Below are 23,643 nucleotides of genomic sequence, written 5' to 3' on the forward strand. Positions count from 1 at the left end.
CTAAAGGCAGACAGGCAGGCAGTCGGAGGGGGGGGTTAGGGTTGGGGGGGGGTAGTTTCACTTTCACTTCACTGTTCAGACAATATGGAGTGATACATCTATCAATAATAGTGTTTATTTCTTCCCGTTTTTATTTAATTATTGAATTATTTCATGCTGGTTTGATAATTAAATTGTTTTAATTATTTATTTAATGCCGTATGTCACATGAACCAAGCCTTGAAATGCTGACTGTGACTTTCCCCGATCACGACACAGAGGTCTGAGTGCTTCGAGAAGACCCACCTCTGGTGGATGCAGATGGGAGCACAGGTGGGTATGAGGGTGAGGAAAAGCTGCCCTGAATTACTGCACAAGCAGCTTCACAGGTGGGTATGAGGTTGAGGAAAAGCTGCCCTGAATTACTGCACAAGCAGCTTCACAGGTGGGTATGAGGGTGAGGAAAAGCTGCCCTGAATTACTGCACAAGCAGCTTCACAGGTGGGTATGAGGTTGAGGAAAAGCTGCCCTGAGTTGCTACACTAAGCTTCACAGGATCGCTCTCTAGGGTCACCTTTCCCTAAAGCTCCTGTTAGGAACTTACATAGTTGTACCCATTCAATTGGCAGCTATGGTTTTGGGAAAAGCAGCCCAGGGTGGGATATGCTGCAGTCAGATGTTCCTGTTTGTACTCTGCCCCGTTGCAGAAGGTCCTCAAAGTTTGCAAGCACATCTTCATAAATGTTGCACTCAGAAAGAGCTTTCTTCCGACAATCTTTCAGTTCGCTCTGTGAAGTCTGTTATATTACCGGCAGCTTCCGTTTCATCTACATTAATAAGCATTTTTCATGGCCATTCAGCACTAAGCTGTTCTGGGAGATGTATCCTAAAACCAACCGTGAATAACAGGGAACCATCCGCAGGCCCCATATATATGTCATTTCAATGTGCTTTCATAAGGTAACTGGTAAATCAGGAACTGTAAGATGCACTAGCAGTAAATACGGTAATAATTAGATACACCGTACATTAATATCTAGTACTGTACAACTGTACTCGAACCAATGAAAGGGATTCAAATTTTTTATCTCAGTGGTCAAGACACGATACAGCAATGACAAATACAAAGTGAAGGCAAGTTTTATTTTGGGCTGTTTTAAACCATGGATAACGGAAACCGTGGATGTTGCTTTACTATGGAAAATCCATTTTGGCCATGTTGGATTAGACAGGAGCAATCGAGTGAAAACGATCCACCACGAAAAACCAGTATTCACTGGTGCCCCTCCCTTAAAACCTTTATGGGTGAAAGTGACAGTTTGCATTTCAAGGCTTATTTCATGTCATGTGCGGCATTATTGAAGTTCGTGAATCAATCAATCGATCAATCAATCAATAATTTACCCAATAGGAAATAAATCAATAATTAAATAAAAATTGGAAACAATTTTCTTCAAAACTATATTTACTTCTGCTCACATTTTCTGTCATTATCATTTATTTATTGCTACATTACCCAGTATATTTATTTATTAATGCAGATATTTATTTATTTAAGAAAGTCCAAGAAATCCTCCCATAAGACAAACTTTTGTTATTGTTAAATTGAGTGAAATCTCAATATGTCCAAAAAACAACTAGTTTGACAGGTCAATTATAGACCAGCCATGAGAACAGCGTGAGCAAGAGACCCCCTGTTATGCAGGTCCTTAGCCCCCTCCCTCCACTGGCTGGTAACCTGCTGCACTGTGACTTTGGCTGAGTCATCGTCACGTGTACTTGGTACAGACCTCAGGCTCCTGACAACTTAAAGCCAAGAGACAAAGAAACTCTACCTCCTGATCTGAGACCTAAGTTTGGCTTGGGTTTGTATTGTTTATTTGGCAAACATGCCTCAAAAGTCACTCTCCTTCACTGTCCCCTGACTCTCTCTGCCCAGAGAGATGTGTGACTCCTTCAGGGCCTCGATGCCAGAGTCCCCCACTGGCTGCCCCTTGGACAGTGAAGCTCTCTTACAGTAATAATAATATTTGTTATTAATTCAGTCCTGATAACATGATAATGTCACTGTCCTTCACTGTCCCCTGACTCTGCCTGCCCAGAGAGATGTGTGACTCCTTCAGGGCCTCAATGCCAGAGTCCCCCGCTGGCTGCCCCTTGGACAGTGAAGCTCTCTTACAGTAATAATAATATTAATTATTTATTCAGTGCTGATAACATGATAATATCACTCTCCTTCACTGTCCCCTGACTCTGCCTGCCCAGAGAGATGTGTGACTCCTTCAGGGCCTCAATGCCAGAGTCCCCCGCTGGCTGCCCCTTGGACAGTGAAGCTCTCTTACAGTAATAATAATATTAATTATTTATTCAGTGCTGATAACATGATAATATCACTCTCCTTCACTGTCCCCTGACTCTGCCTGCCCAGAGAGATGTGTGACTCCTTCAGGGCCTCAATGCCAGAGTCCCCCGCTGGCTGCCCCTTGGACAGTGAAGCTCTCTTACAGTAATAATAATATTAATTATTTATTCAGTGCTGATAACATGATAATATCACTCTCCTTCACTGTCCCCTGACTCTGCCTGCCCAGAGAGATGTGTGACTCCTTCAGGGCCTCAATGCCAGAGTCCCCCGCTGGCTGCCCCTTGGACAGTGAAGCTCTCTTACAGTAATAATAATATTAATTATTTATTCAGTGCTGATAACATGATAATGTCACTGTCCTTCACTGTCCCCTGACTCTGCCTGCCCAGAGAGATGTGTGACTCCTTCAGGGCCTCAATGCCAGAGTCCCCCGCTGGCTGCCCCTTGGACAGTGAAGCTCTCTTATAGTAATAATAATATTAATTATTTATTCAGTGCTGATAACATGATAATATCACTGTCCTTCACTGTCCCCTGACTCTCTTTCTGTCCAGAGAGATGTGTGACTCCTTCAGGGCCTCAATGCCAGAGTCCCCCGCTGGCCGCCCCTTGGACAGTGAAGCTCTCTCAGCAGGTTACTGCAGGGAGTGGCCCAATAGTCACTGGGTTGATGGGGCCTCGGGAACTGGACACAATAGACTGGTTTATGATTGAACACATTATGGGGGAGTGGTTTGAAGGTCATGTGATTTTTCATATAAGGTGTGATTTCATTAAGGCTACATTTACTGACGTGTGTCTTTGGTAACTGTCAGTACAGTACTGCATATATTCTGTATATATTCTGTTCGGCACCAGGCATGAAGTAAATTTGTCTGACATGACTTGAGGTGGATAAAAATGATTTTATTAATGCTGGGAGCCTTGGAGTTGACGGCAAACAAAGAGAGTATCCCCGTTCCAAAGAAGTGAACCCGAAACAAAGAAAATGCTCAGGTTTTATACATTTCTGTGACTCCCCTTGAAAGGCAATCTGCTACCCCATTGGTCAAGAGGGGCTCTTGTCCGCATGCAGAGTGTGTGATGACCTCACAGGTGATGACCTCACAGGCGATGACCTCACAGGTGATGACCTCATGCAGCTCTGCATCCCTTTAAGTCCATGGCCAGTCAGCCAGCTGCCATCGGTTACACCCCACCCTCATTAACCCCTTACATCATGTGCCCATATTAATCAATACTATGCAATCAAGCAAATCAAACAACCCATATCATTGAATATATGGAGCAATAATCTATTTCTTTACAACACATTCATTACACCATATGATCCTCGAAGAGGTAAATATAAGAAACACTTAAGAACATAAGCCTGTTTGTCTCCTATCAATATTTCTGACTGCTTTCCTGTTATCCTGCTCTACAGCACTGAGCAGCCTATGTAGTACGTCCTGGTATTTCAGATCACCTTCACAGACAGACAGGATCTGCTCTCGATTTCAGAGTCAGCACAAGACAGATGCACTTACACATTCTTCTTGCCTAAGGCCACAGACACTGACAATAATCCCACAATGCACCATTCCCCTGGCCCTACTGGAACTTGTCTTCCACAGCATCACGGACAGTAACATGCTGATAAAGCTTTATTAATCAGGGTTAAGTGTAAGAGGCTTTGAAATGTCACCTGACATCAGTAGATAACATGAAACCCAAAATCTGTATTTTAACAGGTGACACCTTCACTGGGACATGAGGGACGTTCAGGCTTCTTTGCAGAGATTTACATTTATTTACTGAGCAGATGCTTTTATACAGATCATACATTTCACAGAGCGGGGTCAGACAGACCCCGGAGGAATCAGGGTTAAGGGCCTCAGTCAGGGGGAGGCGGTGACATCACTCTACTGACCCCGGGATTTGACCCAGCAAACTTCTGGTCGTGAAGACAGCATCCTAACTCTCTGAGGTACACAGGGCTGCAGATAGATGGGTTCACTGTGTCCTTTAGAGCAGCTCTGTCCTAATTCAGCCCCCACATCACAAATTATTAAATCATATACAGAAAATCATCAATGACCCCCAGATTGAGAAACACTGCTGTAGGTCAATAATTATCATGAAACTCAAAGTAAAAATATAAATCGATATATAGCTGATTATTAACGTGACCCCTATCACTGGGAGATTTACTGGGATGATGTCACCGTCACAGACACCTTTACTGGGCAGATCTTCAAGGCTCCTGGGTTGCTTCGATCATTATTTACATATGGGGAGAAATATGGAAACAGTTTCCCAGTGAATGTGCCTTTAAAGGTGTAGATGAGTGACATGTCAGTGGGGTTGAAGAAGGACACCTCCCCCCTGTCATAGTCCAGCTGCACTCTGATCCTCTGCGGTTTCCTCTCCAGTCTCAGGCGGGTTGGTGGTGAATCCAATGCTATATACTCATTAGCATTCCTCAGAACTATAACCCAGAATCCATTCTCTGGCTTGTATGCAATCCCCCTCTTTCTTTTAACAAACTCTGCTGCTACTCCTACAGCCCACTGAGGTTTGTCCCCCACCTCCACCTCCCAGTTGTGTTTATCTGAGTTAAACCCTTCAGATCCCAGCAGATTAACATAGGGGGAGAATCTCTCTGGGTTGTCAGGAAGTTGCTGATTAACTCCAGTGTATCTTACACTGGTCAGATCATCTGAGACTGAGAGCCAGGGGGCTGCAGTGTTTGGGTCCAGAGTCACAGGAGCTGTGGGTTGAAGAGGAAGCTGCAGTTAATAATCTGTCTCAATGCAGTAAAAACCATCAGCATAATAACATTAACATCTTTCAGTGAGGTAGTATTATCAATTAAGTGATTATAGGGAGGGGCGGCATGGTGGTGCAGTGGTTAGCACTGCTGCCTCACACCTCTGGGACCTGGGTTCGAGTCTCCGCCTGGGTCACATGTGTGTGGAGTTTGCATGTTCTCCCCATGTTGTCGTGGGGTTTCCTCCGTGTACTCCGGTTTCCCCCCACAGTCCAAAAACATGCTGAGGCTAATTGGCGTCGCTGAATTGCCCATAGGTGTGCATGTGTGAGTGACTGGTGTGTGAGTGTGCCCTGCGATGGGCTGGCCCCCGATCCTGGGTTGTTCCCTGCCTCGTGCCCATTGCTTCCGGGATAGGCTCCGGACCCCCCGCGACCCAATAGGATAAGCGGTTTGGAAAATGGATGGATGGATGATTATAGGGAATAAGTATAATCCACTCAGATACTGCTCTCAGCTTTATACAGCCATTTCCCCCAGTACTCACTGTACCAGTTCTGCTAGGCTGAGCTCCCAGTGAGTGACAGTATAACCCACTCAGATACTGCTCTCTGCTTTATACAGCCATTTTCCCCAGTACTCACTGTACCAGTTCTGCTAGGCTGAGCTCCCAGTGAGTGACAGTATAATCCAGTCTGATACCGCTGTCTGCTTTATACAGCCGTTTCCCCCAGTACTCACTATACCAGTCCTGCTAGGCTGAGCTCCCAGTGAGTGACAGTATAACCCATTCAGATACTGCTCTCAGCTTTATACAGCCATTTCCCCAGTACTCACTGTACCAGTGCTGCTAGGCTGAGCTCCCAGTGAGTGACAGTATAACCCACTCAGATACTGCTCTATGCGTTACACAGCCATTTCGCCCAGTACTCACTGTACCAGTGCTGCTAGGCCAAGCTCCCAGTGAGTGACTGGATAATCCACTCAGATACTGCTCTCTGCTTTATACAGCCATTTCCCCAGTACTCACTGTACCAGTGCTGCTAGGCTGAGCTCACAGTGAGTGACAGTATAACCCACTCAGATACTGCTCTCTGCGTTACACAGCCATTTCGCCCAGTACTCACTGTACCAGTGCTGCTAGGCCAAGCTCCCAGTGAGTGACTGGATAATCCACTCAGATACTGCTCTCTGCTTTATACAGCCATTTCCCCAGTACTCACTGTACCAGTGCTACTAGACTGAGCTCACAGTGAGTGACAGTATAACCCACTCAGACACTGCTCTCTGCTTTATGCAGCCATTTCCCCAGTACTCACTGTACCAGTTCTGCTAGGCTGAGCTCCCAGTGAGTGACAGTATAATCCAGTCTGATACCGCTGTCTGCTTTATACAGCCGTTTCCCCCAGTACTCACTATACCAGTCCTGCTAGGCTGAGCTCCCAGTGAGTGACAGTATAACCCATTCAGATACTGCTCTCAGCTTTATACAGCCATTTCCCCAGTACTCACTGTACCAGTGCTGCTAGGCTGAGCTCCCAGTGAGTGACAGTATAACCCACTCAGATACTGCTCTCTGCGTTACACAGCCATTTCGCCCAGTACTCACTGTACCAGTGCTGCTAGGCCAAGCTCCCAGTGAGTGACTGGATAATCCACTCAGATACTGCTCTCTGCTTTATACAGCCATTTCCCCAGTACTCACTGTACCAGTGCTGCTAGGCTGAGCTCACAGTGAGTGACAGTATAACCCACTCAGATACTGCTCTCTGCGTTACACAGCCATTTCGCCCAGTACTCACTGTACCAGTGCTGCTAGGCCAAGCTCCCAGTGAGTGACTGGATAATCCACTCAGATACTGCTCTCTGCTTTATACAGCCATTTCCCCAGTACTCACTGTACCAGTGCTACTAGACTGAGCTCACAGTGAGTGACAGTATAACCCACTCAGACACTGCTCTCTGCTTTATGCAGCCATTTCTCCCAGTACTCACTGTACTGTACAGTCCCCAGGATCTTCTCCCAGACTCTGAACTTCAGAGAGCCCAGGTGTTTGGCGATATCTATCAGTGCCCCTGACTCCAGCTCTGGGTCCTGCAGTGAGCACTGGGCTCTGCAAAGACAGCGACAGGCAGGAGTCAGTGATGCTGTGGGGTCTGAACTGAATCTGCAGCATCAGTGACTCCACTCAGTCCAGAAAACTTGCTGACTTTCATTAAAGCCTCACAGCTGGCCTGGAGATATTATATTACTGTTCCTGTTTGTTCTGTAAGAGGCCTGCAATCAATTTAGCATTTGAGTAATATTAAATAGAAACTACATACTTTTCTTTGGTGTCACTGAAGGTCTGAAAAACAGGAAAACAAAATGGAAGCGTTATACACACAATGTGATATTTACAATGTGTTTACAAGGCAAACTGTCAGACATTTGTGAGAATCTGTGGTATGTTTCTTCTCTGAGGGTGTCTGTTTATACAGGTTGACAAAGGTGTTTTATCATCATATATCTGCTTCAGACACACAGCAGGACTGTTTGTCCCTGTCAGCAAACACACAGAACAATGCAGGACAATCAAACTCCTACCTTCAGGAAGGAGATGTCCTCAGCTCCCATGGCCTTCTCAACGTCTCTGATCTTCTCTGTCAAGGTGGAGACCTGTTTGGAGATGTTCTCTATCTTCTCCTTCATCTTCTCACTCTTCTCCATCTCTTCCACTCTCAGTATAGCCAGTCTGGCCTCCTCTTCCTCTCTCAGGAACTGATGGAGTTCCTCAAATTCCTTCTTGATCCTCTTCTCAGTGTGCTGGGACTGACTCTGACAGTGAGAAATGCTGTGTAAGTCTGAAGTTAATCTGTACAGTGAGGTTTTACTTCCTCAGAATAAATCTCCATACCTTGATGTGTTTGGCTGTTTCCTCAAACTCTTGTTTTACTTTTGAAAACTTCTCCAACTTTTCCTTTAATGGAATCAGTGAAGCTCTGAGGTCCTCCTGAGATTAAATATACAGAAGTATAATGAGAGATACAGTTAACATATGACTGAGATGCACAGCTTGCTCCTTTTATATTCTTGCTATGAACAAAAACTAACTTCCAGCCATCCAGCTTCCATAATCATTTACCCATTATGGGGTCTTGGTGAACCTGGAAATGAGCCCAGGAAGTACAGGGCACCGGGCAGGGGACACCCAGGAAGTACAGGGCACCGGGCAGGGGACACCCAGGAAGTACAGGGCACCGGGCGGGGGACACCCAGGAAGTACAGGGCACTGGGTAGGGGACACCCAGGAAGTACAGGGCACCGGGCGGGGGACACCCAGGAAGTACAGGGCACCAGGTAGGGGACACCCAGGAAGTACAGGACACTGGGCAGGGGACACCCAGGAGGTACAGGGCACCGGGCAGGGGACACCCAGGAAGTACAGAACACCAGGTAGGGGACACCCAGGAGGTACAGGGCACCAGGTAGGGGACACCCAGGAGGTACAGGGCACTGGGCAGTGGACACCCAGGAGGTACAGGGCACCGGGCAGGAGACACCCAGGAAGTACAGGGCACCGGGCGGGGGACACCCAGGAAGTACAGGGCACTGGGCAGGGGACATCAAGGAAGTACAGGGCACCGGGCGGGGACACCCAGGAAGTACAGGGAACCGGGCAGGGGACACCCAGGAAGTACAGGGCATTGGGCAAGGGACACCCAGGAAGTACAGGGCACCAGGCGGGGGACACCCAGGAAGTACAGGGCACCGGGCGGGGGACAGCCAGGAAGTACAGGGCACTGGGCTGGAGACACCCAGGAAGTACAGGGCACCGGACAGTGGACACCCAGGAAGTACAGGGCACCGGGCAGGGGACACCCAGGAAGTACAGGGCATTGGGCAAGGGACACCCAGGAAGTACAGGGCACCAGGCGGGGGACACCCAGGAAGTACAGGGCACTGGGTAGGGGACACCCAGGAAGTACAGGGCACCGGGCAGTGGACACCCAGGAAGTACAGGGCACCGGGCGGGGGACACCCAGGAAGTACAGGGCACTGGGCAGGGGACACCCAGGAAGTACAGGGCACCGGGCAGGGGACACCCAGGTAGTGTTCTCCCCATTTGGCCAGCAGGTGTCACTGACCATCCTGTCCTCCTGGTTCTTAAAGTCTTTGTGTTTACACAGCTCCCTGAGCATGCCGATACCAAACCCTGTAGTCTTGTGTTGAAATCCTGCTTCCTCTATTTTTATATTTTGTAGATTTTTTTCCCCAAGTGTTTCATTTGTATCAGTTTTTTCCTAGTTCCCTTGTTTTTGTGATTTATATTTCATTTTGGTTTATTGCTTTGTGTTTGTGGTTGTGTTTTACCTGTCTGTTATTCCCCTAGTGTTAGAATCTGTTTCCTAGTTTGAGTTTCATGATTCAGTTTCATTAGTTTCACCTGTTGCCTGATTACCAGCCCCTTTTAATTGTTCTCACCTGACCTGTGTTAGTCTTGTTATCACTCAGTATTTGGGTTCCTGCCTTAGTTCAGCTCCAGTGTGGGTCATTGTAGTTCAGTTGTTCTAGAATGTGACATGTTGTGTTGTTTAATTTTTGTACTTTCTTCCCTGCCTGCTCCTTGTATTGCCTTATTCCCGGACCTTATTCCCTTGACTTTTTTTGTAATTAGTCTTTGTTTTTTGACCCCTCGTGGTCCGTTTGTTTTGTACTGTCCCCAGTGTTCGTTTGAGCCGCAAGTGGACCGTCCACTTCTTTCCTGCCTGCACCTTGCCCCGCCCCATAATAGAAACGCCCGAGATCATGACAGAGTACAAATTTCTGATATCTTGGATGAGTTTTGTCTGTAATGACAGACTGACTTTTATTCAGCACCTGCCTACAGAACAGATCTGGTAAGTTTCCCCTGCTTACTTCCTGTTATTTTACCAGCCATAATAACAATCTTAGTCAATGCCTGTTTGTCTTTAACCCTCAAGGCAGAGAATCACACAGCAGAGTAAAAGACAAAACAGATTCAAAAGAAGATTGTAAAACACGGCTAGTGATTTGCCCACATTAATGGCCTTAAGCTTCCTTGAACAGTACAGACGTTGTTGCCCTTTCTTACACTGTTTCTCAGTGCTTGGGCAAAAGGGACAGTTTTTGGCAAGAACAGTCCCAAGATATTTGTATTGAAAGTAACATTTATCTTACTTTCTACCACTTCCATAGGAATGCCGGTCATTCGCAGCTGGGAAATGATTTAATTTAGACTAAGATGAATTGTAGTTTCTTTTGTCTACTCGACATTCAGTTATAAGAAAGCATCCTTGCACATGTAGAAAAATCAATGATCACCTGATCATGCAATGGGTCATTTCTACTCAAAAGACTAACGATAACTGAATCGTCTGTAAAATTTCAAAATGTCTGGTTTTTGTGGTGGCTGAGACAATCATTTAATTATAAGATAAACTACAGTGGTGAGAGGACACAGCCTTGAGGTGACCCCTGCTGATGATACCAATAAATATGAAAAATCATTGTTCATACTCATCCTCTGCATTCAACTGTGCATAAAATCCAACCAACAATATTAAAATCCAACTTAAAATCACAGATAAGTGATACAGGACTGGATAGTATTGAATGCAGAGGATAATGTAGAAAGCAGTAGCTTCACAGATGCTAGAGGAGCCTCCAAATGCTGATGGCCCATGTGCAGCAGAGCATCAGCGGCAGCCTCCACCCGTCTCCTCCGTCAATAAGCAAACTGGAGAGGATTCAGGAGAGCTTGGGCTCCCAGCTGCCACCTACCTACTACCAAAGCCTCCTTACGATCGGCATCTACAGGCCGCTCGAGAGAGCAAGCAGGTACCTGCACACCCCCACGGCCACCTGCACTGTGTAGCTCTCAGGCTACTGACTGACAAAAAAGTTTTATTTCAGGTTCTGTTCTGCACTGCATTGTGGGTACTTTTATTTCAGTAGGCTCCTTAGTTTGCATGAACGGCTCCTGACGCAAAGTAAAGTGATGAATTTTTGTTTTATCGACAATATTAACCTCCTTTGGGAACGCAGCACATTTCTTAAAAAAATAATGGGATGATCCTACTAGGTTAGGCTCACACAGGTTATTCAATAAAGGTCATGCACTTTATCTTGCATTATCGTTTGGCTTCTCTGTCTCTAAACTCCAAATTCTTCATTCTGGTGTCTCTGACCATTTAATGGTTGTGTTTGAATCGACACACTGCCTTGTGCCCCTCCCACCTCCTCCAAGCTCCTCCCATCTCCTCCAAGCCGTTGGCTCCCACCCGATATGCAAACTCTACAGCCCTCATTTTAGCAAAGATTCATGCTCACATGCTCATATTCTTTCATGCACTGATACTGAGAAATTAGTCACTCTTTTCAACTCATCCTGCTCTCACACCCTGGATTGTATAGCTCTTTAAAAACAAAAAGGACTCAAGGTTAAGAATGTTGCCCGCCCTCGGCTGAAAGATCACACCCAGGCTCTTAGACAAAGCTGCAGAAGGGCAGAGTGTAAATGGAAAAAAGAGAGACAAACTTCAGGTCTCACATGAAACTTTTACAGATTGTTTAAAGCTCTACCACAGCTCTGATAATACAGCTAAGGCACAATATCAGGCAGAACTAATTGATATAAATGTCCACAGACCCAAAACACTCTTCAGCATAATTGATTCCATCTTAAATCCTCCTGTTGCTCTAACATCCCTCTGGAAAAACTTCATAATACAGGAGAGAATACCTTCTTATCCTCTACAGCTTCTTCCAGTGGACAGAGCTGGTGGGCTTTGTGTTTCCTTGCAGTCTGACAGACCACACAGATGGGCTCCTGGTCTTCTACACAGAAGAGTAGAAGCTTCTCTCCATGGAGACTGCAGCGAGATTCACTCTTCTCAGGAGCTTCATTCTTCTCTGCCACTTCACATTCTATCCTGTTCTTTAAATATGACTCCACGACATTTTTTAAGACCACGCTAACAGGAGGATCGTCCACGGAGGACTTCCTCCTGCATAATGGACACTCCCGAGAGCTGTTCTCTTTCCAGAACTTCTGCAGACAGACTCTACAGAAGCTGTGGCTGCACTTCAGGATGACAGGATCCTTGAACAACTCCGAGCAAAGAGAACAGCAGAGCTTCTTTTCCAGAGATGACGTTCTAGCAGCCATGTTACAGACTCTGTTACGGTGCGTCTGAAGACAGACAGTCTGAGGGGTGGAGGGTTTTTTTTTGTTTCGCATTCACTTTATGGTTAAGACACACCTTTATGATTATTAAACTGAAGTATGTGAGTGAAATCTCAGTTTGTTCAGAAAAACAACTACTTTGACAAGTCAGTTAAAGACACTAAAGCTGGTCACTTTTTCAGTTTAGCACTTAAGGCAAACAGGAATTGACCCATTTTGGTGATAATTCTGATTATTTCTCCCTTATGACAATAAGTCACAGTGTAAACAAGTGATGAATCGTTTACTGACCTGTGGCAGGTAAAACGGCGCCTCTAGTGGCAGGTATGAAGCTGGTCTAGTAAAATCCAGAAAAACCTGGACATCCTGAGTCCAGCATGTCTGGAAGGAGATGGTGGTGATCGCCCTCCTGCCTGAGGGATGCCTGTCAATCCAGGCTCTCCGCCTGCCTCTCTGCCCCCATAATACCACTTACAGTTGACCATGTAATATCTAGCATGGAAGAAATTTCATGAACTGACATATTGCAAAGCTGGCCTCCTATGACGGTATCACCGCTGAAGTCACTGAGCTCTTCAGAATGACCCATTCTTTCAGAAGTGTTTGTAAACCTGACTGCATGGCTTAGTGCTTGATTTTATTCACCTGTGACAATGGGTCTGAATGAAGCACCTGTATTCAGTGAATAAGAGGCGTGTCCAAATACTTTTGTCCATATCAGGTACGTATGTCTCAGTAGGTTTATCTACTTGCGGTTTCCTGTAAGTGTCCTGGAGCTGGACATACAATGGGGTCCCATTTGCTGCAAGTAACAGTCACAGTTCTCAGGTGATTGTTATTAATCATCAGTCTAAGTCTAAGATATTTCTGACTGCTTTCCTGTTATCCTGCTCTACAGCACTGAGCAGCCTATGTAGTACGTCCTGGTATTTCAGATCACCTTCACAGACAGACAGGATCTGCTCTCGATTTCAGGGTCAGCACAAGGCAGACGCACTTACGCATTCTAATTGACACTTTTTATTGATCCCCGTAGGGAAATTGTCTTTTACGCCTCCCACAACTTGCTCTTTTTTTCATAGAGTAAGTTGTCTGCGAAGGACTGCCACCCGTAGCGGCGCCCAGGGAGCTGGGGGTTAAGGGCCTTGCTCAAGGACCCACAGGCTGAGGCTGGGTTGCCTAAGCATTCTTCTTGCCTAAGGCCACAGACACTGACAATAATCCCACAATGCACCATTCCCCTGGCCCTACTGGAACTTGTCTTCCATAGCATCACGGACAGTAACATGCTGATAAAGTTTTATTAATCAGGGTTAAGTGTAAGAGGCTTTGAAATGTCACCTGACATCAGTAGATAACATGAAACCCTAAATCTGTATTTTAACAGGTGACACCTTCACTGGGACATGAGGGATGTTCAGGCTTCTTTACAGAGATTTACATTTATTTACTGAGCAGATGCTTTTATACAGATCATACATTTCACAGAGCGGGGTCAGACAGACCCCGGAGGAATCAGGGTTAAGGGCCTCAGTCAGCGGGCCGGCGGTGACATCACTCTACTGACCCTGGGATTCAACAAACTTCTGATCGTGAAGACAGCATCCTAACTCTCTGAGGTACACAGGGCTGCAGATAGATGGGTTCACTGTGTCCTTTAGAGCAGCTCTGTCCTAATTCAGCCCCCACATCACAAATTATTAAATCATATACAGAAAATCATCAATCACCCTCAGATTGGAAACTCTGCTGTAGGTCAATAATTATAATGAAACTCAAAGTAAAAATCTGTTTACAGCTTTTTTTTAATGCGACCCCTATCATTGGGAGATTTACTGGGATCCCATCACTGTCACAGGCACCTTTACTGGGATCACATCACCGTCACAGACACCTTTACTGGGCAGATATTCAAGGCTCCAGGGTTGCTTCCATCATTATTTAGATATGGGGAGAAATATGGAAACAGTCTCCCAGTGAATGTGCCTTTAAAGGTGTGGATGAGTGACATGTCAGTGGGGTTGAAGAAGGACACCTGCCCCCTGTCATAGTCCAGTTGCACTCTGATCCTCCGCGGTTTCCTCTGCAGTTTCAGGCGGGTTGATGGTGAATCGCATGCTTTATACACATCACCTTTCCTCAGAAATACAACCCAGAATCCATTCTCTGGACAGAATATAATCCTCCTCTTCCTGTTAACAGACTCTGCTGCTACTCCTACAGCCCACTCAGGTTTGTCCCCCACCTCCACCTCCCAGCTGTGTTTTCCTGAGTTAAACCCCTTAGATCCCAGCACAAACACACAGGGGGAGAATCTCTCTGGGTTGTCAGGAAGTTGCTGTTTAACTCCAGTGATTCTTACACTGATCAGATCGTCAGACACTGAGAGCCAGGGGGCTGCAGTGTTTGGGTCCAGAGTCACAGGAGCTGTGGGTTGAAGAGGAAGCTGCAGTTAATAATCTGTCTCAATACAGTAAAAAACTATCAGCATTATAACACTAGCAGTGTGGTAATATTATCAATATAGTGATTATACGGAAACTAGAGAAATGAATGGGTTATGATTACGAGCCATTTTTTATAAAACTGTCAGCTAAGGTTAAATATTTTGTCAAATGTAAACTGATACGTCTTAGTGTGACAACTGGAAATAATTATTTAAAACCTTTTGAAATTGTATTTCTGTCAATATTTTAAAAAGATTATCAACACATTAACAATTTCTGAATAAGACTAAATAAATGATTATTAAACATAGGTTTTCTTTGCACAGCCTATCCCTCCGCTCTTCCGTAAAGTACATTTACATTTATTTATTTAGCAGATGCTTCCATGCAAAGTGACCAGTGAGGAGGATCACAGAACACAGGCAAACAGCTGTCAGGGAGCCAACTAAGGAGCCGGTGCTGCTAGGCTGAGCTCCCAGTGAGTGACAGTATAACCCACTCAGATACTGCTCTCTGCTTTATACAGCCATTACCCCCAATACTCACTGTACCAGTGCTGCTAGGCTGAGCTCCCAGTGAGTGACAGTATAACCCACTCAGATACTGCTCTCTGCTTTATGCAGCCATTTCCCCCAGTACTCACTGTACCAGTGCCACTAGGCTGACCTCCCAGTGAGTGACAGTATAACCCACTCAGATACTGCTCTCTGCTTTATACAGCCATTTCCCCCAGTACTCACTGTACCAGTGCTGCTAGGCTGAGCTGCCAGTGAGTGACAGTATAACCCACTCAGATACTGCTCTCTGCTTTATACAGCCATTTCCCCCAGTACTCACTGTAGCATTGCTGCTAGGCTGACTTCCCAGTGAGTGACAGTAGAACCCACTCAGATTCTGCTCTCTGCCATTTCCCCCAGTACTCACTGTACTGCACTGTCCCCAGCATCTTCTCCCAGACTCTGAACTTCAGAGAGCCCAGGTGTTTGGCCACATCTACCAGTGCCCCTGACTCCAGCTCTGGGTCCTGCAGTGAGCGCTGGGCTCTGCAAAGACAGCAACAGGCAGGAGTCAGTGATGCCATGGGGTCTGAAGTGAGTCTGCAGAGTCAGTGACTCCACTAAGTCCAGATGACTTGAAGACTGGGATAATTAAAGCCTCCCACCTGCACTGGAAATATTATATTACTGTTCTTGTTTGTTCTTTAAGAGGCCTGGGATCAGCTCCAAGTCATTGCAGGTGTTAAGTAATATTAAGCAGCAATCAAAATAACTGAAAAAATTTATAATTATTACTACATACTTTTCTTTGGTGTCTCTGACACTCTGAAAAACAGGAAAACAAAATGGAAGCGTTATACACACAATATGACTGTTTTACAAGGCAAACTGTCAGACATTTGTGAGAATCTGTGGGATATTTCTTCTCTGAGGGTGTCTGTTTAGGTTGTGTGTTCAGCACGGACTGGGTGTGGTTGTATGTACTGAACCATGAAGAACAAAACTCTTGACCAAAAAATCTCGGTGTCTCTGAGATGTTTTAACTTCCTAAGTCTGCTTCAAACACAGCAGGACTGTTTGTCACAGCCAGCAAACACACAGAACAATGCAGGACAATCAAGCTCCTACCTTCAGGAAGGAGATGTCCTCAGCACCCATGGCCTTCTCAATGTCTCTGATCTTCTCTGTCAGGGTATAGACATGTTTGGAGATGTTCTCTATCTTCTCCTTCATCTTCTCACTCTTCTCCATCTCTTCCACTCTCAGTATAGCCAGTCTGGCCTCCTCTTCCTCTCTCAGGAACTGATGGAGTTCCTCAAATTCCTCCTTGATCCTCTTCTCAGTGTGCTGGGACTGACTCTGACAGTGAGAAATGCTGTGTAAGTCTGAAGTTAATCTGTACAGTGAGGTTTTACTTCCTCAGAATTAATCTCCATACCTTGATGTGTTTGGCTGTTTCCTCAAACTCTTGTTTAATATTTGTAAACTTCTCCAGCTTTTCCTTTAATGGAATCATTGAAGCTCTGAGATCCTCCTGAGATTAAATATACAGACGTATAATGAGAGATACAGTCAACATATGACTGAGATGCACAGCTTGCTCCTTTTATATTATTGCTATGAACAAAAACTAAATTCCAGCCATCCAGCTTCCATAATTGTTTACCCAGGAAGTACAGGACACCGGGCAGGGGACACCCAGGAAGTACAGGGTACTGGAAGGGGATACCCAGGAAGTACAGCGTACTGGGCAGGGGACACCCAGGAGGTACAGGGTACTGGGCAGGGGACACCCAGGAAGTACAGGGCACTGGGCAGGGGACACCGAGGAAGTACAGGTCACCGGGCAGGGGACACCCAGGAAGTACAGGGCACCGGGCAGGGGACACCCAGGAGGTACAGGGCACCGGGCAGGGGACACCCAGGAAGTACAGGGCACTAGGCAGGCGACACCCAGGAGGTACAGGGCACTGGGCAGGGGACACCCAGGAAGTACAGGGCACCGGGCAGGGGACACCCAGGAGGTACAGGGCACCGGGCAGGGGACACCCAGGAGGTACAGGGCACCGGGCAGGGGACACCCAGGAAGTACAGGGCACTAGGCAGGCGACACCCAGGAGGTACAGGGCACCGGGCAGGGGACACCCAGGAAGTACAGGGCACCGGGCAAGGGACACCCAGGAAGTACAGGGCACTGGACATGGGACCCCAGATTGGGATGTCGCTCCATCACAAGGCACACGCAGTGAGCAGAAAGGAATTCGAAACAAACATCCTCTGTTATCCCCTTTTGTTTTTGCTGGAATTCAACCCTGCCTCACCCCTTATGACACATTAGTTAGCCAATATCGGCTAGTCAGACAGCATTCAAATAGTCAGTGTGAATCCTTGGTTGTGCGTGAACTGCCAACGTTCAAATCTGATCATCAGAAAAGACAATTAATGCTGTATACCTTTGAAATAGAAAAGACAGGACAAGAGTTTAGACAAACAGTCTGTTTATTTACGTTACTGATTGCCTGTATTTTATCTCCGTGTAATGTAAGTGCTGCTATGAATGCTTTGGGTAACAGTAACCTTAGTGAAATTAGCTTGCTAGTCCAAGAAATATGTAATAAAATCTGCCTGCTAGCTAATCATTGTCTCCTCATTAAATTAAGAAAAAGTTTAGAGTTTGCTGCTTTATTTGAAATTTAGCTTGAAATTAAGAAAGCTAATATAGCTCGCTGTCTAAATGACTTCTGCCCTGGTGAACACAGAAACCAAGGGAAAATTGCTGTACTTTTCTGTTTTCATGTCATTTGTGTTTAAGATGTGCCTTCATGGTAAGTTGGTAAGCAGTAAGTTTACCCTGCTTACTTCCTGTTACTTTACCAGCCATAATAACAATCTTAGTCAATGCATGTTTGTCTTTAACCCTCAAGGCAGAGAATCACACAGCAAAGTAAAAGACAAAACAGATTCAAAAGAAGATTGTAAAACACCGCTAGTGATTTGTCCACATTAATGGCCTTAAGCTTCCTTGAACAGTACAGACGTTGTTGCCCTTTCTTACACTGTTTCTCAGTGCTTTGGCAAAAGGGACAGTTTTTGGCAAGAACAGTCCCAAGATATTTGTATTGAAAGTAACATTTGTCTTACTTTCTACCACTTCCATAGGAATGTTGGTCTTTTGCAGCTGGGAAATGATTTATTTTAGACTAAAATCAATTGTCGTTTCTTTTGTCTACTTGACATTCAGTTATAAGAAAGCATCCTTGCACATGTAGAAAAATCAATGATCACCTGATCATGCAATGGGTCATTTCTACTCAAAAGACTAACGATAACTGAATCGTCTGCAAATTTCTAAAAGTGTCGGTTTTTGTGCTGCCTGAGGCACTCACGTGATTATAAGATAAACTACAGTGGTGAGAGGACACAGCCTTGAGGTGACCCCTGCTGATGATACCAGCTAATCTGAAAAATCATTGTTCATAGTCACCCTATGCATTCGATTGTTCATAAAATCCAAAATCCAACCAATGATGTTAAAATCCAGCCTAAAATCACAGATAAGTGATGCAGGGCTGGACAGAACTGAAAAACAGAAACCAGATAAAGCAGAGAGGAGCCTCTAACACCCCCACCTGTACCGTGTAGCTCTCGGGCAATTGGCCGCCCTGTAACACCCCCACGGCCACCTGTACCGTGTAGCTCTCGGCCTATTGGCCGCCCTGTAACACCCCCACGGCCACCTGTACCGTGTAGCTCTCGGCCTATTGGCCGCCCTGTAACACCCCCACGGCCACCTGTACCGTGTAGCTCTCGGCCTATTGGCCGCCCTGTAACACCCCCACGGCCACCTGTACCGTGTAGCTCTCGGCCTATTGGCCGCCCTGTAACACCCCCACGGCCACCTGTACCGTGTAGCTCTCGGCCTATTGGCCGCCCTGTAACACCCCCACGGCCACCTGTACCGTGTAGCTCTCGGCCTATTGGCCGCCCTGTAACACCCCCACGGCCACCTGTACCGTGTAGCTCTCGGCCTATTGGCCGCCCTGTAACACCCCCACGGCCACCTGTACCGTGTAGCTCTCGGGCTACTGTGCCATTCAATAAAGGTCATACACTTTATCTTGCATTATCGTCTGCCTTCTCTGTCCAGTTGTTCTTTCTGGTGTCTCTGACCATTTAATGGTTGTGTTTGAATCAACACACTGCCTTGTGCCCCTCCCACCTCCTCCAAGCCCCTCCCACCTCCTCCAAGCTCCTCCCACCTCCTCCAAGCCGTTGGCTCCCACCCGATATGCAAACTCTACAGCCCCTCATTTTAGCAAAGATTCATGCTCATATCTCAGATTCATGCTCACATGCTCATATTCTTTCATGCACTGATACTGAGAAATTAGTCTCTCTTTTCAAGTCTTGCTCTCACACTCTGGATTATATAGCTCCTTTAAAACTAAAATGACCCAAGGTAAAGAATGTTGCCCCCCCCCCCCCCCCCCAGCTGATAGATCACACCCAGGCTCTTACACAAGACTGCAGATGGGCAGAGAGTAAATGGAAAAAAGAGAGACAAACTTCAGGTCTCACATGAAACTTTTACAGATTGTTTAAAGCTCTACCACAGCTCTGATAATACAGCTAAGGCACAATATCAGGCAGAACTAATCAATAAAAATGCCCACAGACCCAAAACACTATTCAGCATAATTAACTCAATCTTAAATCCTTCTGCTGCTCTAACATCCTCTGGAAAACTGATTAACACAGGAGAGAATACCTTCTTATCCTCTACAGCTTCTTCCAGTGGACAGAGCTGGTGGTCCTTGTGTTTCCTTGCAGTCTGACAGACCACACAGATGGGCTCCTGCTCGTCTACACAGAAGAGTAGAAGCTTCTCTCCATGGAGACTGCAGTGAGATTCACTCTTCTCTGCCACTTCACATTCTATCCTGTTCTTTAAATATGTCTCCACGACATTTTTTAAGACCACGCTAACAGGAGGATCGTCCACGGAGGACTTCCTCCTGCATAATGGACACTCCCGAATGCTCTTCCCTTTCCAGAACTTCTGCAGACAGACTCTACAGAAGCTGTGGCTGCACTTCAGGATGACAGGATCCTTGAAGATGTCTGAGCAAACAGCACAGCAGAGCTCCTCCTCAAGGAACGAAGCTGCAGCAGCCATGTTACAGATTCTGTTACGGTGCGTCTAAAGGCGGATAGTCTGAGTGTTTTTTCTTTTTAGTTTCACATTCATTTTACGGTTAAGACACACCTTTGTGATTATTAAACTGAAGTATGTGAGTGAAATCTCAGTTTGTTCAGAAAAACAACTAGTTTGACAAGTCAGTTAAAGACACTAAAGCTGGTCACTTTTTCAGTTTAGCATTTAAGGCAAACAGGAATTGACCCATTTTGGTGATAATTCTGATTATTTCTCCCTTATGACAATAAGTCAAAGTGTTAGTGTTAGGGTTAGTGCTTGATTTTATTCACCTGTGAGAATGGGTCTGAATGAAGCACCTGTATTCAGTGAATAAGAGGCGTGTCCCAATACTTTTGTCCATATCAGGTACGTATGTCTCAGTAGGTTTATCTACTTGCAGTTTCCTGTAAGTGTCCTGGAGCTGGACTTACAATGGGGTCCCATTTGCTGCAAGTAACAGTCACAGTTCTCAGGTATTTTTATTAATCATCAGTCTAAGTCTAAGATATTTCTGACTGCTTTCCTGTTATCCTGCTCTACAGCACTGAGCAGCCTATGTAGTACGTCCTGTTATTTCAGATCACCTTCACAGACAGACAGGATCTGCTCTCGATTTCAGGGTCAGCACAAGGCAGACGCACTTACACACTCTTCTTGCCTAAGGCCACAGACACTGACAATAATCCCACAATGCACCATTCCCCTGGCCCTACTGGAACTTGTCTTCCACAGCATCACGGACAGTAACATGCTGATAAAGCTTTATTAATCAGGGTTAAGTGTAAGAGGCTTTGAAATGTCACCTGACATCAGTAGATAACATGACACCTAAATCTGTATTTTAACAGGTGACACCTTTACTGGGACATGAGGGACGTTCAGGCTTCTTTGCAGAGATTTACATTTATTTACTGAGCAGATGCTTTTATACAGATCATACATTTCACAGAGCGGGGTCAGACAGACCCCGGAGGAATCAGGGTTAAGGGCCCCAGTCAGGGGGAGGCGGTGACATCACTCTACTGACCCCGGGATTTGACCCAGCAAACTTCTGGTCGTGAAGACAGCATCCTAACTCTCTGAGGTACACAGGGCTGCAGATAGATGGGTTCACTGTGTCCTTTAGAGCAGCTCTGTCCTAATTCAGCCCCCACATCACAAATTATTAAATCATATACAGAAAATCATCAATCACCCTCAGATTGGAAATACTGCTGTAGGTCAATAATTATCATGAAACTCAAAGTAAAAATATAAATCTGTATATAGCTGATTATTAACGTGACCCCTATCACTGGGAGATTTACTGGGATGATATCACTGTCACAGACACCTTTACTGGGCAGATCTTCAAGGCTCCAGGGTTGCTTCCATCATTATTTAGATATGGGGAGAAATATGGAAACAGTCTCCCAGTGAATGTGCCTTTAAAGGTGTAGATGAGTGACATGTCAGTGGGGTTGAAGAAGGACACCTGCCCCTTGTCATAGTCCAGCTGCACTCTGATCCTCTGCGGTTCCCTCTGCAGTTTCAGGCGAGTTCGTGATGATTCCCATGCTTCATACTCATCACCATTCCTCAGAATTACCCAGAATCCATTCTCTGGACAGCATGTAATCTCCCCCTTCCTGCTAACAGACTCTGCTGCTACTCCTACAGCCCACTCAGGTTTGTCCCCCACCTCCACCTCCCAGCTGTGTTTTCCTGAGTTAAACCCCTTAGATCCCAGCACAAACACACAGGGGGAGAATCTCTCTGGGTTGTCAGGAAGTTGCTGATAAACTCCAGTGATTCTTACACTGATCAGATCGTCAGACACTGAGAGCCAGGGGGCTGCAGTGTTTGGGTCCAGAGTCACAGGAGCTGTGGGTTGAAGAGGAAGCTGCAGTTAATAATCTGTCTCAATACAGTAAAAAACTATCAGCATTATAACAGTAACAGTGTGGTAATATTATCAATATAGTGATTATATGGAAACTAGAGAAATGAATGGGTTAGGGTTACGAGCCACTTTGTATTAAAATGTCAGCTAAGGTTAAAACTTTTGTCAAATGTAAACTGATCCATCTTAGTGAGAAAACTGGAAATAATTTTTTAAAACCTTTTGAAATTGTATTTCTGTCAATATGTTTGAAGATTATCAACACAAAAACAAGTATTTCTAATTAAGAAAAAAAATATTTATAAAAATATGTTTTCTATATACAGCCTTTGCCTCCGCTCTCCAGTAAAGTACATTTACATTTATTTATTTAGCAGATGCTTCCATGCAAAGTGACCAGTGAGGAGGATCACAGAACACAGGCAAACAGCTGTCAGGGAGCCAACTAAGGAGCCGGTGCTGCTAGGCTGAGCTCCCAGTGAGTGACAGTATAACCCACTCAGATACTGCTCTCTGCTTTATACAGCCATTTCCCCCAGTACTCACTGTACCAGTGCTGCTAGGCTGAGCTCCCAGTGAGTGGCAGTATAACCCACTCAGATACTGCTCTCTGCTTCATACAGCCATTTCCCCCAGTACTCACTGTACCAGTGCTGCTAGGCTGAGCTCCCAGTGAGTGACAGTATAACCCACTCAGATACTGCTCTCTGCTTTATACAGCCATTTCTCCCAGTACTCACTGTACTGCACTGTCCCCAGCAACTTCTTCCAGACTCTGAACTTCAGAGAGCCCAGGTGTTTGGCCACATCTATCAGTGCCCCTGACTCCAGCTCTGGGTCCTGCAGTGAGCACTGGGCTCTGCAAAGACAGCGACAGGCAGGAGTCAGTGATGCTGTGGGGTCTGAAGTGAGTCTGCAGAGTCAGTGACTCCACTCAGTCCAGAAGACTTGCTGACTTTGATTAAAGCCTCACAGCTGGCCTGGAGATATTATATTACTGTTCCTGTTTGTTCTGTAAGAGGCCTGCGATCATTTTAACATTTGAGTAATATTAAATAGAAACGGAAATAATTAAAAAACATTTATAATTATTACTACATACTTTTCTTTGGTGTCGCTGATGGTCTGAAAAACAGGAAAGCAAAATGGAAGCGTTATACACACAATGTGATATTTACAATGTGTTTACAAGGCAAACTGTCAGACATTTGTGAGAATCTGTGGTATGTTTCTTCTCTGAGGGTGTCTGTTTATACAGGTTGACAAAGGTGTTTTATCATCATATATCTGCTTCAGACACACAACAGGACTGTTTGTCTCAGCCAGCAAACACA

The 23,643-nt window shown here is 45.7% G+C and overlaps 2 protein-coding genes across 8 annotated transcripts in view; both read right to left on the reverse strand.

Annotated features, from left to right (window-relative positions):
* Nucleotides 1–3,229: 3,229 nt before the first annotated feature.
* On the reverse strand, nt 3,230–20,430 carry LOC125715564 (zinc-binding protein A33-like). Of its 4 annotated transcripts, none has more exons than XM_048987279.1 (6): nt 19,999–20,430; nt 7,994–8,089; nt 7,684–7,914; nt 7,422–7,444; nt 7,092–7,210; nt 3,230–5,096 (listed from the first exon to the last, which is right to left on the reverse strand). In XM_048987279.1, exons 1-6 carry the CDS (start codon nt 20,404–20,406, stop codon nt 4,534–4,536), a joined length of 1,440 nt encoding a protein of 479 aa, XP_048843236.1. In that variant the 5' UTR covers nt 20,407–20,430; the 3' UTR covers nt 3,230–4,533. The 4 variants fall into 4 exon arrangements, with proteins under 4 accessions (XP_048843236.1, XP_048843237.1, XP_048843238.1 ...); XM_048987280.1 differs by lacking the exon at nt 7,994–8,089 and adding an exon at nt 16,669–16,764; XM_048987281.1 differs by lacking the exons at nt 7,684–7,914; nt 7,994–8,089 and adding exons at nt 16,359–16,589; nt 16,669–16,764.
* The window catches only part of LOC125715563 (nuclear factor 7, brain-like), a 33,142-nt gene continuing 12,728 nt past the window's right edge, over nt 3,230–23,643 (reverse strand). Inside the window, exons 4-8 of one of the 4 annotated variants that reach the window (XR_007384100.1) lie at nt 23,412–23,434; nt 23,050–23,168; nt 21,902–22,290; nt 13,628–14,321; nt 3,230–4,031 (exon numbers count right to left, since the gene is read on the reverse strand). Coding sequence is in view for 3 of the 4 variants with exons in the window: in XM_048987275.1 (XP_048843232.1) it covers nt 4,534–4,563; nt 21,761–22,290; nt 23,050–23,168; nt 23,412–23,434 (702 nt within the window). In the remaining variant the exon portion in view is untranslated. Of the gene's footprint in view, nt 4,564–13,627; nt 14,322–21,760; nt 22,291–23,049; nt 23,169–23,411; nt 23,435–23,643 lie in introns of all 4 variants that reach the window. The other 3 variants (XM_048987275.1, XM_048987276.1, XM_048987277.1) reach the window with 3 other exon arrangements.

This window comes from Brienomyrus brachyistius, chromosome 20 (genome assembly GCF_023856365.1).
Source record: "Brienomyrus brachyistius isolate T26 chromosome 20, BBRACH_0.4, whole genome shotgun sequence".
NCBI classification, from domain to species: Eukaryota; Metazoa; Chordata; class Actinopteri; order Osteoglossiformes; family Mormyridae; genus Brienomyrus; species Brienomyrus brachyistius.

Bases quoted from the DNA above. Each gene is read 5' to 3' on its own strand.
- LOC125715564 (XM_048987278.1), bottom strand. From the start codon at position 12,268: ATGGCTGCTAGAACGTCATCTCTGGAAAAGAAGCTCTGCTGTTCTCTT. The intron at 8,090-11,842 runs GTATTCTCTCCT...ATTTAATCTCAG, and splicing joins AAGCTGTAGAGGATAAGAAG to GAGGACCTCAGAGCTTCACT. The intron at 7,445-7,683 runs GTAGGAGTTTGA...CCTGTTTTTCAG, and splicing joins AGGACATCTCCTTCCTGAAG to ACCTTCAGTGACACCAAAGA.